This window comes from Carcharodon carcharias, chromosome 9, assembly GCF_017639515.1.
Source record: "Carcharodon carcharias isolate sCarCar2 chromosome 9, sCarCar2.pri, whole genome shotgun sequence".
Classification (NCBI taxonomy): domain Eukaryota; kingdom Metazoa; phylum Chordata; class Chondrichthyes; order Lamniformes; family Lamnidae; genus Carcharodon; species Carcharodon carcharias.
Window position 1 is genome coordinate 170934526 of NC_054475.1, and position 15632 is coordinate 170950157.

Consider the following 15632-nt stretch of genomic DNA (forward strand, 5'->3'; position numbering starts at 1 on the left):
TGACATTCAAACTCCAACAGACAATCAATTTTTAAAAAATTGATGCTTTTTAATTGCTGCCCTGACAGCAGATGCTGTCGGCTCCATGTGTTGCTGAAATCCTCATCCGTGCGCCAGAACCTCAGGATTTGAGTATTCCAATGTTCTCCTGGCTGACCTTCCACCTTTAACCGCTATGAACTTTAGGGTATCCAAGACCCTACCACCTCACTCACACCAGAACCCGCTCACCATCTCCCCTGTGCTCGTTGACCTATATTGACCCCCAGTCCGGCAACACCTTGATTTTAAAATTTGCGTCCTGATTTTAAATCCCTCGTACCCCGATCACATCTGGCCACATCTCCGTGCTGCTCCAATTTGCCTCTCCTGCATATCGTCCTCCACTCCACCATAGGCGGCCGTGCCTTCAGCTGCTGGGCCCTATACTCTGGAATTCCCTCCCTAAACCCCTTTGCCTCTCTCTCCTCCTTTAACATTCTTCTTAAAATCTATCTCTCTGTCCAAGCTTTTAGTCACCTCTCTTAATCTAATCTATGTGACTCAGTTGCATATTTTGTTTGATAATGCTCCTGTGAAGCAACTTGAAACGTTTCATTATGCTAAAGGTGGTATAAAAATCCAAGTTGTTGTTGTTAAAATGACAAGGGCAGTTTTGAAATGACAGCTGAGAGAACTGTCTGCAAGAGCAAACTGGGCTCATTCAGTATTGTTTCTTAAACTCACCACCTCGGAGAGGGAAGGTGGGGGGAGGGGGATAGGTTGTGCAGTTTCTGCCTGGGGAGTAAAATGTTTATTTTATTGGTAAAGTAATTGGTTGGTTAATTATGCAGAAAAATATTGCCTTGTAGCTTGCAGGTGAACTACCTGTGCAGGAAGGCTTATCGGTCTTTAACTCATGTTGAAAGATTGTTGATATTCAAATGATGGGGTTCTAATGTACTTCTGATAATCTTGTTATAATCGTGAATGGTTCTGTATAGATGATATGTTTCCAGGAAATGGAGTGTGCGCTCAGTTACTGCATTCATGAGGGTGCTTCAACATACAAAGCTCTCCGATAAAACTGAAGCTGTTTATATTACCACCAGAAGCACTGTGCGAGGGGAGGCTAGCAATGTAAACACTATTTCATGTGACTGCAATGGATGACTCGAGCTTTCCTCTACCTGATTCCCTCAATTATTCACTCCTGTGTATCTATTATTAATACAATGTAATTTTAGAGTCCATGAATAAATAGCTTAATTTAGGCATACCGTGTTAAAGAGCCTGTTTCTGCTCGTTCCTTTACCAATTTCGGGCATACTTGCCTCCTGGAAGGTGGTGGGTTCGAGAATATTGTCTGAATTCCCCTTCCTTGCCCACAGGGTTTTTAAATGATTGCAGAGTTTTCACCTCCATGACTTCGGATGCCCATCCAAAGTATTGATCACTCTTTGTGTGGAGGGGTCTTCCTGATACCAGGCCTACATCTTGCTCTTGGTTTGAGACCGTGTTCCATTGTTCAATTATAGTAATTTAAGTCAATGTCCCAGATTCACCTTTTCCATATAATTTAAAATTGAATACCTCCTTAAGGATTAAAATATTTCCCTAGTCTTCCATCCAAATTGAGCCTTTAACACCAAGGGCCAGTTTCCTAGCTCCTCATCACTGTCTCCAAGCCAAAGCTTCAATCTCTCCCTTGTGTCCTAGTGACCAGAACTGGACCCAATTCTTAAAGTGCAGTGTGACCTCAGACCAGAGTCTTGTAGAGATTAATGCAGCTCTGTAATTCACTGATTGATTGGATAGTCTAGCATCTAGTGGGGTTGTGGATTGATGCCACATTTCAGTGGTCACGTTTCAGTTGATTGTGCGCAGCCCAGTGTTAGGTATTTGTGAGAGATGTAGTGTAAGATGCCATGTGCTGCCTTTCTGCTGCCTTCCTGTCTCACCAATCTCCAGTTTGCATTTACGCTCACATTGCAACAGGGATTTCAGTTCAAAAGTATGACATTGGTTGTAAAATGTTGTGAGGCTGTGCTATTTAAATGCAGGCCTTTCTTCCAGATGCCGCACTGTCTGGGCAAGGCTCCACTATTGGAGAATGACACCGTAAACACTGACGTGTTGGTCACTTGTGGAAGGAAGGAACACACACACAAGTGAAATAGTCAATCTTCCAAATCGGGTTTCTGATCAAAGACCAGAGATAGTTAATAGAGAGGGAGTTACAGCAGAAAGGCATCAAATTCTGTAGTTATTGTGCAGCAGCTAAATTTACCCTGCAGTACTTCAGTCCTCTTACACACTCCTGCGTTACCTTTGGTCTCTATATGTAGCTTCATTTGGAATTCTCTTCAGGGTCTTTTGTTTGTTTCTTCTAACTTGCTGTTAGCCTGTGGTTTACAGTTGCTATACTCTTAAATGTATTTTTAATGATTAATGGCAGTGGTTTGGAATGTAAACCAGCCCTGTCTGTGCACCTTTACCTGATGGGGAATGCTGTAAACAGACAGAGCTGGACTCTACAGGTAACAATTTCCATTCCAGCAGTTTACACCTTGAGGACAGATCCATATAGAAAATGGGAACCTAACTGATATCCTGTTGACACAACCAAAAGTGATACTGGGAATAGTTCTACCTGGACTTAGGTCTCTCTTCCTCTTGGATTTCTGTTCACTGTCTCCACTTCTGAGTTCCCTTCCCACAGGATCAGATCAGCCTTTCAGCTTATCCATGGACTTGGGTGGTGGGGGGGAGAGGTAGAGTTTGACCAGGCTGCTCTCTGTGGCCAAAGACTCTGTAGCACTGGCTGGTCCTGCGGTGGGTAAGTTACACCCGAGCGGGGGTGAACAGAGCTGTGACCTGGGTGGGATGTGCAGAGTTAGGCTACCTGTTGTGTGGCTGACCCAGGGCTGAGAAGACAGGGAATGAGGGTGTGCGAATGAGGGATATGTATCATCATGTAGCCCCAGTAATTACCCCGTTTGAAAAAGAAACAAATTGGGGAATGTACGATGGGTAAGAACTTTGATCCTTTTGCATTTTACCTGTGGTTGCAGCCTCTCTTGTAACTATTCCTAATGTTATAACTAGGGTGAGTTTTTATCTTGGGACAAAGCACGTTCAAAATCATTTGCTGTGTGTATCATGACCAACTCAGTTGGCACCTTCAATGTGATTATGTTGCAGGATCTGTAACTGTTACAAGCTCATTACACCCTCAGATGTGGGGAAATATTGAGCAGGTTGGACCTTTTTTCTCTCAGAGGGAAGACTGAGGATGATTTGGTAGAGGTTTTTATAATTATATCAGGGTTCACTAAGGTAGACATAGAGAGATGTTTCCTCTTGTGGTGGAGTCAGAAAACTAGAGGTCATAAATATAAGCTAGTTACTAATAACCCCAGTAGAGAATGCAAGAGAAACTTCTCCACTCAGAGTGCTGAGAATGAGGAACTCACTACCACAGAGGGAGTGGTTGAGGTGAATAGTACAGATACATTTAAGGGGAAGCTTGATAAACATACAAGGAAGAAAGATCTATTGATGGAGTGAGATGAAGTAGGTTGGTGGAGGCTTGCTTGCAGTATAAACGCTGGCATGGACCAGTTGGATCGGGTGCTCTGTTCCTGTACTGTACGTTCTATATAATTGTATGTAAATGATCTGCACCATCATTCCTTAGTCACATATAATTAAGAACTTGCTCTTTTCAAATCCTCAGAGCTTTACAGTCAATGAAGTACTTTTGGAATGAATCAATGTTGAAATATATGAAATGCAGTAGCCACTTTCTGTACAACAAACTATCACAAACAACACTAAGATAACTGATCAGGTAGCTGCTTCATAGTGAAGTAGGATGATGGAAAAGTATTGGCAAGAGATCTCCCCTGCTATTTTATTTTTGCAAAAGGACTATGGGAACTTTTATATCCCTTTCAGAGGGCAGGAGGGGATCCTGTTTAATATAAAAACAAAAACAGAATTACCTGGAAAAACTCAGCAGGTCTGGCAGCATCGGCGGAGAAGAAAAGAGTTGACGTTTCGAGTCCTCATGACCCTTCGACAGAACTTGAGTTCGAGTCCAAGAAAGAGTTGAAATATAAGCTGGTTTAAGGTGTGTGTGTGGGGGGCGGAGAGAGAGAGAGAGGGGTGGAGGGGGTGTTGGGGGGGTGTGGTTGTAGGGACAAACAAGCAGTGATAGAAGCAGATCATCAAAAGATGTCAACAACAATAGTACAAAAGAACACATAGGTGTTAAAGTTAAAGTTGGTGATATTATCTAAACGAATGTGCTAATTAAGAATGGATGGTAGGGCACTCAAGGTATAGCTCTAGTGGGGGTGTTTTTTTTTTATATTTTTTTTATTTTTTTTTAAATAATGGAAATAGGTGGGAAAAGGAAAATCTTTATAATTTATTGGAAAAAAAGGAAGGGGGAAACAGAAAGGGGGTGGGGATGGGGGAGGGAGCTCACGACCTAAAGTTGTTGAATTCAATATTCAGTTCGGAAGGCTGTAAAGTGCCTAGTCGGAAGATGAGGTGTTGTTCCTCCAGGTTGTGTTGGGCTTCACTGAACCAATGCAGCAAGCCAAGGACAGACATGTGGGCAAGAGAGCAGAGTGGAGTGTTAAAATGGCAAGCGACAGGGAGGTTTGGATCATTCTTGCGGACAGACCGCAGGTGTTCTGCAAAGCGGTTGCCCAGTTTACGTTTGGTCTCTCCAATGTAGAGGAGACCACATTGGGAGCAACGAATGCCCTCTCCTCCACCTTCCTGTTTAATATGTCAGCTGAAAGATGGCACCGCTGATATTGCAGCACTCCTGCAGTATCGAGCCTCCGACGATGTAATTCTTCCACAGTACTAACCCTCTGACCATGCAGCACTCCCTCAGTGCTGCTCCTCCAACTGTGCAGTACTCCCTCAGTTACTGACGCTCTGACGGTGCAACACCCCCTCAGTACTCACTTTCTGACTCCCCAAAGCTGCTCAAAGCTAATGGGTTGATATTCTCATGCTGGCTTTTGAGAGGAATGGTAATAGCTTTCTACATTAAAAAGTAGAGAAAAATATTTTGCTCTGCTTGGTCAGTGAAGTTTGTGGTTGATTCCCGAAGAGAATATTTTGAGTATCACAGTTGGCAAATAACACTTTTAAAAAAAAATGTAATTTGTATCTGAATTTCAAAGAGCCAGTGTTTGAGCAGCCAATGCTGTCTTTATGGAGCATTGAGCGCATGCCTGACTTTGACCTGGTGGAGGTGATGTTCACTGGAATTGAAATTGTTGATCGGATCTCCTGATGGGATAGGTTAGAGTATGAGGAAGGGCTAATTACCTACAACAGTACTTCCCCTGACTGCCAGTTTGGTTTAGTGGGAACATTGCTTGTGGGTTCAGGACATGAGCACGAGGCTGACAATTGCAGTGCAGCACTGTCTGAGGTGCCACCTTTCAGATGAGGTACTTGGCTGAAGTCAGGTATTCTCTGTTCTGGTGCATGTAAAAGATCCCAGGGCACTATTGAAAGAAAAGCAGGAGAGTTCTGCCAGGTGCCTGGCCAATATTTATCCCTCAACCAACAACAAACAGATCAAACAGATGGGTTTTTGTCTTGTTTGTTTGTGTGTGTGTATGTGAGGGGGTGTGTGTGTGTGTGTGTGTGTGGGTGTGTGTGCGTGTGAGCTTGCTGTGTGTAAATTGGCTGCTGTGTTTGCCTACAGACAGTAGTGAGTGCACTTCAAGAGTATTTCATTGACTGTAAAATGGCTTGGGAACTTCTGAGGGCATGGTAGATGATGTTTGAGTGCAGGTTCACTTCTATAGAACTCAAATTTAGCTGCCAAATCAAACTGGGTCATAGGATTAATTTGAATATTTGGTTTATTGAAAATCCAGTCCATTGTGTACAAAGTCCTGTGAATGGTTAACCTCTGCAGTGGACTGTATATGACGCGCTACTTTTTGAACATTTCTGTTGCTTGTGGTGTACTCAGTAAAGAGGAAGGAAACACAGATCAAATGGTTTAGAAAAGAGCTCATTTACTTCAAGCTGATTCACATCATTAATCCTTTCTCTCCTCTGCCTGAAAATTTAATCGACAGCTAAAGTAATCAGTTCTAAAATTGTTGTAAAAGTTTGAATGAATATTTAATGCTGAACCTTCTGTGGATCAGGTAATTGAACATGATTAGTTCAGAGATGCGTCTCAGTTTTGGAAATGCTCATCTCCCTATGTGGTGGACAGTGTTGCGTTCTAATGAAAGTAAAGTTGAATTATTCCATCAGAAAATGTGTTTTCTTTTTAAAAAATGGTATTGATGAGCTTTACTACAACAAGTTAGGCAAAAAAAAAAATACTGTGGCCTGCATGCTGAGCATTGAACAGTGTGTGGTAGAACCATTGTTACGTTTAGAGACCACAAGGCCGAGGGTTAATAATCCAGAGAATGAGACTTTAAACCTCACCATTGACAAGTTGAACACTTAAATTCAAATTTAAGAAATAAAATGTGGAATAAAAACTAGTGTCAGTGAAAGTGGCCAAGAAGCTGTCAGATTAAAGTAAAAATCCAGCTGGTTCACTTAATGTCCATCAAGGAAGGAAACCAGACTTGGGATGGGCTAGAAGTGGTGACCTTGCCATCCATGTCCCTGTCCTGAAATGAATGAATTTTTTTTTTAAAAAGCAGTGAACTGGTTTAGTATGTAATGTTTCCTTACAGGCTTGTCTTTGATTTACTTCTAACTTTTGTTTGTAGCAAACGTTCGATGTCAATGACCTGTACAAAGGGCAGAATTTCAACAAGGTCCTGAACACACTTTCAGCAATTAACAAGGCTACTGAAGGTAAGGTGTGACTCCCTGCGCCTGTGAAGGATTTTTCAACAACATCTCATCTGCTGAGTGCTTACAGATAATCAGCTTCGTGTTTTGCTCGGTGTTGTGTGCTTTTCTTAGTATGTTTGAAGGGCCTGGTCTGTTGCAGGCTGTGGATTGTACATTCAGCCTGAGTACAGGTTTGAAATGGGAAGTGAGTTGCTTATGTTCAGCACATCAGTAACTAACAGAAGAGTTGTGTTACTCAGCATGATGAGTAAACTGTTGCTTTCACCAGGATTGCACTTAGAACTACTCATTGTGCAAAGGGACATTTCACCCACCTTTCTTCCTCATCTTCCACCCCCCGCAAAACACATGTTTAAGTCAGTAGAGTACATGAGCCTAACCCGGGCAAGCTCGTTGAGTGTAGATTGACTTTGATAGATCTGATATTTGGTGGGCTGGCACCAGAGTGAGCAAGAACTGTTGTTTATCCTAAATGTCCTACAGGAAAGAGAGCCTACCAATCTTACCCACTGCAGTCCATACAGGATTATAATTCTCTCTCTATCTAGATGCCTCGGTGACTTCTGAAGTAGTAACTCTGAGTCTCTGAAGGCTATAGACAGATAACATAGAAAAAACTCTGTTTTGTAATAGCTATTGCTTACCTTGATTTGCCATTTTCTCAGCAACCCATGGAGATGGTGCTAGCCTCTGGTCTTCAGACTGGGGAAGGATTCCCTGCAATTGAAATTCATTTTGCATTGTCCTTATTCTGTGCCTGTGTCACTGGCTCCAGAGTCACAGAGACCAGAGTCAGGGGAGGGCCCAGGGTCTCGTCAGCCTAGGCTAATTGGGCAAGTTTATTTTTGGTGTTCCCTGTAGTGTGAGGCACATCAATGCAGTATAAAAACAATTTTATAATAACAACAATTACTTGCATTTATACAGCATGGAGCCACATAAGGACAGATTAGGACAGGTGACCCAAAGCTTGATCAAAGAGGTAGGTTTCAAGGCACATCTTAAAAAAGGAGAAAGAGAGTGGAGAGGCTTGGGAAGGGATTCTAGAGCTGACGGTACAGCACCAATGGTGAAATGATTAAAATCGGAGACATGCAAGAGTGCAGAGTTGGAGGAGTGCAAAGATCTTGGAGGGTTGTGGGGCTGGAGGAGATTACAGAGGTAGGGAAGGGTGAGGCCAGAGAGAGATTTGAATACGCGGGTGAGAATTGAGGTGTTGTCGGACCGTGAACCTGTGTAGATTGGTAAGCACAGGGCTGAGTGATTTTTGGTGCAAGTTAAGATGTGGGAAGCTTCAGATGAGGATCAAGTTTACAGCATCAATTAAAAAGAAACCTGATCCTACTTAAATAGTGATGGTGAAACAATTCTTGCTATATCTAGTGTACCATGCAGGGGAGAGTTTGACTGCTCAACATCAACATTAGTGTCCTGTATGTTGCAAAATTTTGTGTCCAAAGTGTGTGTTGGGTAGTGTTGAGGCTGATTATGTGAATTCAACTTGAGCCCATTTTGAACTTGTTTTTAAACCCATTGAAGCCGTTAACCTCTCTCACTCTGGTCATGGTCCATCTCCACTCCCTTAAATCCAAGGGCACAGAATTGAATGGATATGACAGCAGCTGGCTTGGCCATTCATTGCTGGACCTCCTAAAGCACTATCGGATCCCACCCTCCCTGCGAAAACTGCGCATTGTTCCAGGATCATTCTGGAATGTAAAGTGGATCAGGCTGTCATCTTAAACCCTTGTCTTCTCCACCCTCATCTCCAACAGTAAGTGTGATCTTGGATGTCTTTGTCACTGTCCGGCTTCCTCTGCTGCACCCTCCCTCCACTGTCTGAGGTTTAACCAGACTCTCCGCAACCTCAGCATTCTATGTGACCCTCAGGTAAGATCCTGACTCCGTATACTCTTCCCCTTCAAAACCACCAACTCCCCCATTGTAACATCATCTATCTCCACCCCTACCTCAGCTCATCTGCTGCTGAAAACCTCCTCCATGCCTTTATTATCTCTAAACGTGACTGTGTTCCAGCATGCCTTGGCCAGTCTCTCATCTTCCAACCCCCCATAAACTTCAGCTAATCCAAAACTCAGCTGACCATGTCCTAAATTGCACCAAGCCCTGTTTGCTCATTATCCCTAGGCTCACTGTCCTGTACTGGCTCCCACTCTGCCAGCGTTTTGATTTTAAAATTCTCATCCTTGTTTATAAATCCCTCCAAGACCTCACCCCTCTCTGTCTCTGTCATCTCCTCCATCTCCTTCACTATTCTCCGAAATCTCTTCATTATTCCAGTTCTGGTCTCTTGATCCCCGATTTTAATCGCTCCACCTTTGGCGGTGCCTTCAGTTGCCTGGGCTCCAAGCTCTGGAATTCACCCCCACCCACACTTCTCCAGCTCTCTACCTCACTTTTCACCTTTTCAGACTCCTTAAAGCCGACCTCTTGACCAAACTTTTGACTAACTGCCCTAATATTGTCTCATGTGGCTCAGTATTGATTTTGCTTGATAATTGTTCCTGTGAAGCACCTTGGGCTGTTTTACTACCTTAAAGGTGCTCCATAAATGCAAGTTGTTTCATTGTAGAATGAAGTAAATTCTGTGTTGAGAAATGAAACCACACCATTCAAAGGAGGAATAATCATTCCCTCTGCTCAGCTATCCTGAATTTGTTGACTTCTTTTCCTGTGGCACTGTTGGGTGGTTAGCTTCAGATGGTTGGATTACCACGATAGAATTTACTGCTGCTTTGTTGGAAAGTGAGGTAATGGAACAGTTGTAATTAGTGAGCAAAGTTCATCCTTGTAACATCAGCATGCTGCTTTAGAGCGATTATGTCATGGGTGAGCTTGCAATTAATTAGTTACAGGCTGGTTGAGAAAACCTGTGGAATATATAAATGTGGTGTCGAATCTAGTAACACATAGATTCACCAGATTAATAGAAAATCAAAACAGTGTGGATCCTGAAAATCTGTAATAAAAACAGAAAGTGCTGGAAATACTCAGTTCCGGCAGCATCTCTGAAGAGAGAAACTAGGTTAACGTTTCGAGTCCAATATAACTCTTCTTCAGAATTGGAGAGAGGTAGAAATGTGAAATAAAAACAGAATGCTGGTAAAATTCAGCAGGCCTGACAGTATCTATGGAGAGTTAACGTTTCAAGTCCATATGACTCTTCTTCAGAGCTGACGAGAGGTAGAAATGCGATGGATTTCATACTGTTTAAAAAAGGAAGAGGGTCCGGTGGAGTAAAAGGTAAGGTCAGGGTTATGTTAGAGAGTGGAGGAGATTAAATGATAAGGATGACATGGAACAAAAGGCAAAGGAAGTGGTAATAGTTGTGGTAAAGAAACAAAGCATTGACCCAGAATAAGTGTTAATGGCAGAATAATGGACAGTTATGTATGAAAGTAAAGATATGAAAACAAGATACAGACTGCACATGGGGAAAAAAAACACATCAAAATGGAGAGCACAGAGTTCACAGCCTGACCTTAATGTTGAGTTCAGAAGGCTGTAAAGTGCCTAATTGGAAGATGTGATGTTCCTCCAGCTTGTGTTGGCCTTCACTGGAACACTGCAGTAGACCGAAGACAGAAAGTGAGCATGAGAGCAAAGTGGTAAACTCAAATGGCCACCACCAATCACATCTTACCCTCCCCTCCCCTCTCAACATTCCAAAGGGACTGTTCACTCCTCTATCACTCCCATCACCTCATCCCCTTCCCACAGTACCTTCCCATGCAATCCTGCCATGCAAGTGTCAGGCAATGACCACCTCCAACAAGGGAGAATCTAACCATTGACCCTTGACATTCAATGGCATTACCATCACTGAATCCCCCACTCTCACCATCCTGGGGGTTACCATTGACCAGAAACTGAGCTGGATCAGCCATATAAGTACTGTGGCTACAAAAGCAGATCAGAGGCTGGGAATCTTGTGGTGAATAACTCATCTCCTGACTCCTCAAAGCCTGTCCACCATTTTCAAGGCAAAAGTCAGGAGTGTGATGGAATACTCCCACTTGCCTGGATGAGTGCAGCTCCCATAACACTCAAGAAGAGTGACACCATCCAGGACAAAGCAGCCCGCTTGATTGGCACCCCATTGCCACCTTCAACATCCACTCCCTTCATTGCTGACGCACAGTGGCAGCAGTGTGTACCATCTACAAGATGCAATATAATAACTCACCAAGGCTTCTTCAACAGCACCTTCCAAACCCATGATCTCTACCATTTAGAAGGACAAGGGCAGCAGATGCATGGGAACACCACCACATGCAAGTTCCCCTCCAAGTTGCATGCCATCCTGACTTGGAAATATATCACCGTTCTTTTACTGTAGTTGGGTCAAAATCTTGGAACCCCCTCCCTAACAACACTGTCAACACATGGACTGCAGCGCTTCAAGAAGGCAGCTCACCACCACCGTCTCAAGGCCAATTTGGGGCGGCAGTGACGTATCGGTATTGTCACTGGACTAGTAATCCAGAGACCCAGGGTGATGTTCTGGGGACCTGGTTACAAATCCCACCAGGCAGATGGTGGAATTTGAATTCAATAAAAAAACCTGGAATTAAAAGTCTGATGATGACCATGAAACCATTGTCAATTATCATAAAAACCCATCTGGTTCACTAATGTCCTTCAGGGAAGGAAATCTGCTGTCCTTATCTGTTCTGACCCACACGTGACTCCAGACTCTCACAGCAATGTGGTTGACTCTTAAGTGCCCTCTGAACAAGGGCAATTAGGGATGGGCAACGCCCACACCCTGTGAAAGGATTAACAAAAAGGGTGTAACACTTGCCCTTTTACCTTCATTGTCCAAGGCCCAAAAATATTCCTTCCAGATGAAGCAGCAATCAATTTAGCCAACTGTACTGGCTTCTCACAATGTAGTCTCCTCAACATTATGGTGACCAAATGGAGACTGGGTGGAACACCTTTGTTCGGCCCACAAACATGACCCAAACTTTCCAGTTGTTTGCCATTTTGATACAACCAATGTCTAGACATATGATCCATACGGGTTTAATTTGAGCATATTGCTGTTTCTCGTGAAGAAAATCATTTGAAACCATGAAATGTATCATAATTATTAATCTGTTCTAGCCACTGGAATAATTTTATTATATCTAGCCTTCAGTATTGATTATGCCATGAAGCTGCAGTCTGTTACCAAAAATGTAAATGTAACTGATGTGCTGAAATAAAGATGATAGGATTCATAGAATCTTCCAGCAGAGAAGGAAGCTATTCAGCTCATCAGGCCAGTGCCAACTCTTTGGAAAGAGTTATCCAATTAGTGCCACTCCCCTGCTCTTTCTCCTTGGCCCTGCAAATTTTCCCATTCAAATATTTATCCAGTTCCCTTTTGCAAGTTGTTATTGAATCAGGTAGCACATCCCAGATGTCAGCAACTTGTCATCTCCTGTCTGCGTCTTGCCTTAACTCTATGTCCTCTGGTTACTGACCTCCCTGCAAGTGGAAGCAAACTCTCCTTTTGGACACTATCAAAACCTCTCATTTAAAGATTCATTAACCTTCTCTGTCCTAAGGAGAGCAATCCCAGTTTTTCCAGTCTCTCCATGAAACCAAAGTGCCTCATCTCTGGTATTAGGATTAAAAAGAATGAATTAATGACATCACAGTGAAGGTGCCCCCTAGGTAGCAACGATCATAATATGATTGAATTTTAAATTCAGTTTGAGGGAGAGAAGAGTGGGTGCAAGAGTAGTATTTGGAACTTAAACAAGGGCAATTATGAGGGCATAAAAGCAGAGATAGATAAAGTGAACTGGCAAATGAGGTTAAGGAATTGATCAATAGAGAAGCATTGGCAGACATTTGAAGGGATATTTCAGAATATACAGAATTGATGCATTCCAGTGAGAAAGAAACATTCCAAGGGGTGGACCCACCATCTGTGACTAACTAAAAATGTTAAAGATAGTATCAAGCTGAAAGAAAAAGAATATAATTCCGCAAGGTTGGGTGGCAGGTCAGAAGATTGGATAGAATATCAAAAAACAGCAAAAAATGACTAAAAGATTAATAAGGAGGGAGGAATTAGAGTATGAGAGAAAGCTAGCTAGAAATATAAAGCCATGCAATGAGAGTTTCTATAGATACTTAAATAAGAATGAACAAAGTGAACATTGGTCCTATAGAAAGTGAGTCTGGGAAATTAATAATGGAAAATAAGAGGATGGTAGATGCATTGAACAAGCATTTTGCATCGGTCTTCACTGGAGACGATACAAGGAACATCCCAGAAATAGCTGTAAATCAGGTGTGTAGATGAGGGCAATGCATTTGACGTAGTTTACTTGGACTTGATAAGGTCCCACATGGGAAACTGATAACGAAGGTAAGAGCCCATGGGATCCAAGGCAGTTTGGCACGTTGGATCCAGAATTGGCTGAGTGGCAGGAAGCAGAGGGTGATGGTCGAGGAGTGTTTTTGTGACTGGATGCCTGTGTCCAATGGGGCTCCACAGGGATCGGTGTTGGGTCCCTTGCTGTTTGTGATATATATAAATGATTTAGACGAAAATTTGTGGGGTGGTAAATAGTGAGGAGGATAGCCTTAGATTACAGGAGGATATAGATGGGCTGATTAGATGGGCTGATCAGTGGCAAATGGAATTTAATCTGGATAAGTGTGAGGTGATGCACTTGGGCAGGACAAACAAGGCACAGGAATACACAATGAACATCCCAGGACTCTGGAAGTACCGAGGATTAGAGGGACCTTGGTGTGCATGTCCAAGGGTCCTTTAAGGTAGCAGGACAGGTAGATAAGGTGGTTGAGAAGGCATTTGGGTTACTTGCCTTTATTAGCCGAGGCATAGAATATAAGAGCAGGGAGGTTATGCTGGAACTGTATAAAATGCTGGTTAGGCCACAACTAGAGTATTGCGTGTAGTTCTGGAATCCATATTATAAGAAGGATGTGATTGCACTAGAGAGAGTGCAGAGGAGATTTACCAGGATGTTGCCTGGGCTGGAGAGTTTTTGTTAAGAGGAGAGATTGGATAGACTGGGGTTATTTTCCCTGGAGCAGAGGAGATTGAGGAGGGATATGATTGAGGTGTCTAAAATTATGAGGGGCATAAATAGGGTAGACAGGAAGGAACTTTTCCCCTTGCTGGAGGGATCAATAACCAGGGGGTATAGATTTAAGGTAAGGGGCAGGAGGTTTAGAGAGGATGGGAGGAAGAATTTTTTCACCCAGAGGGTGGTGGGAATCTGGAACTCACTGCCTGAAAGGGCGATGGAGGCAGAAACCCTCCTAACATTTAAGAAGTATTTGGATGTGCACTTGCAATGCCATGACATACAAGGCTATGGGCCTAGTGCTGGAAAATGGGATTAGAATAGTTAGGTACTTGTTTGACTGGCGCAGACCTGATGGACTCGAAGGGCCTTTTTCTGTACTGTAGCCCTCTATGACTGTATGACTCTATAGGAACTGGGAGAGAGGGAGGAGCTCGAAAATTACAATCACCAGGGAAGTGGCATGGAGCAAATTGTTGGAGCTGCGGGTTGACAAGTCTCTGGGTCCTGGTGGACTTCATCCGAAGGTCTCAAAAGAAGTGGCTAGTGAGATAGTTGATGCATTGATTTTAGTTTTCGAAGATTCCCTCAATTCCGGGAAGGTGCCATTAGATTGGAAAATAGCAAATGTAATTCCTTTATTCAAAAGGGGAGGGAGACAGAAAGCAGGAAACTATAGGCCAGTTAGCCTAACATCTGTCCTAGGGAAATTGTTAGAAGCCATTATTAAAAATGTTTATAGCAGGGCACTTGGATAAATTCATGGTAATCAGGCAGAGTCATCATGGTTTTGTGAAAGGGAAATTGTGTTTAGTCAATTTATTGGTGTTCTTTGAAGGAGTCATATATGCTGTGGATAAAGGGGAACTAGTGGATGTACTGTACTAGACCTTCAGAAGGCTTTTGATAAGGTGCCACATCAAAGGTTATTGTATAAAATAAAATCTCCTGATGTAGGGGGTAATGTACTGGCATGGATAGAAGATCGGCTGGCTAACAGGAAGCAGAGAGTTGGCATAAATGATTATTTTCTGGTTGGCAGGATGTGATGAGTGGTGTGTCACAGGGATCAGTGCTGGAGCCTCAACTTTTTACAATTTATATAAATGACTTGGATGGAGGGACCAAAGGTACGTTTGCTAAATTTGCTGATGATACAAAATCAGGAGGAAAGTAAGTTGTGAAGAGAACATAAAGAGGCTACAAAGGGACACAGATAAGTGAGTGGACAAAAATCTGGCAAATGAAGTATAATGTGAGAAAATGTGAAATTGTCCCATTTTGGTAGGAAGAATAAAAAAGGAGCCTCTGTCTAAATGGTGAAAGATTGCAGAGATCTGAGATGCAGAGGGATCTGGGTGTCCCAGTGCATGAACCGCAAAAGGTTAGCATGCAGGTGCAGCAAGTAATGAAGAAAGCTAATAGAATATTATTGTTTATCGTGAGGGGAATTGAATACAAAAGTAGGGAGATTATGCTTCAGTTATACAGGGCATTGGTGAGACCACATCTGGAGCACTGTGTACAGTATTGGTCTCCTTAGCTAAAGAAAGCTGTAAAGGTCTTGGATGCAGTTCAGAGAAGATTTACCAGACTAATAACAGGAATGGGAGAGTTGTCTTATGAGGAAAGGTTAGACAGGCTAGGCTTGTATCAGCTGGAGTTTAGAAGAGAAAGAGGCGATGTAATTGAAACATAAGATCCTGA

The 15632-nt window shown here is 42.9% G+C and overlaps 1 protein-coding gene across 4 annotated transcripts in view; it reads left to right on the forward strand.

Moving 5' to 3' along the window:
* The window catches only part of arhgef6 (Rac/Cdc42 guanine nucleotide exchange factor (GEF) 6), a 174546-nt gene that overhangs the window by 33259 nt on the left and 125655 nt on the right, over window positions 1-15632 (forward strand). For all 4 annotated transcript variants that reach the window (XM_041195755.1, XM_041195756.1, XM_041195757.1 and 1 more), the window contains exon 3: window positions 6762-6849. In XM_041195755.1, coding sequence (XP_041051689.1) covers window positions 6762-6849 — 88 coding nt within the window. The remainder of the gene's footprint in view (window positions 1-6761; window positions 6850-15632) is intronic.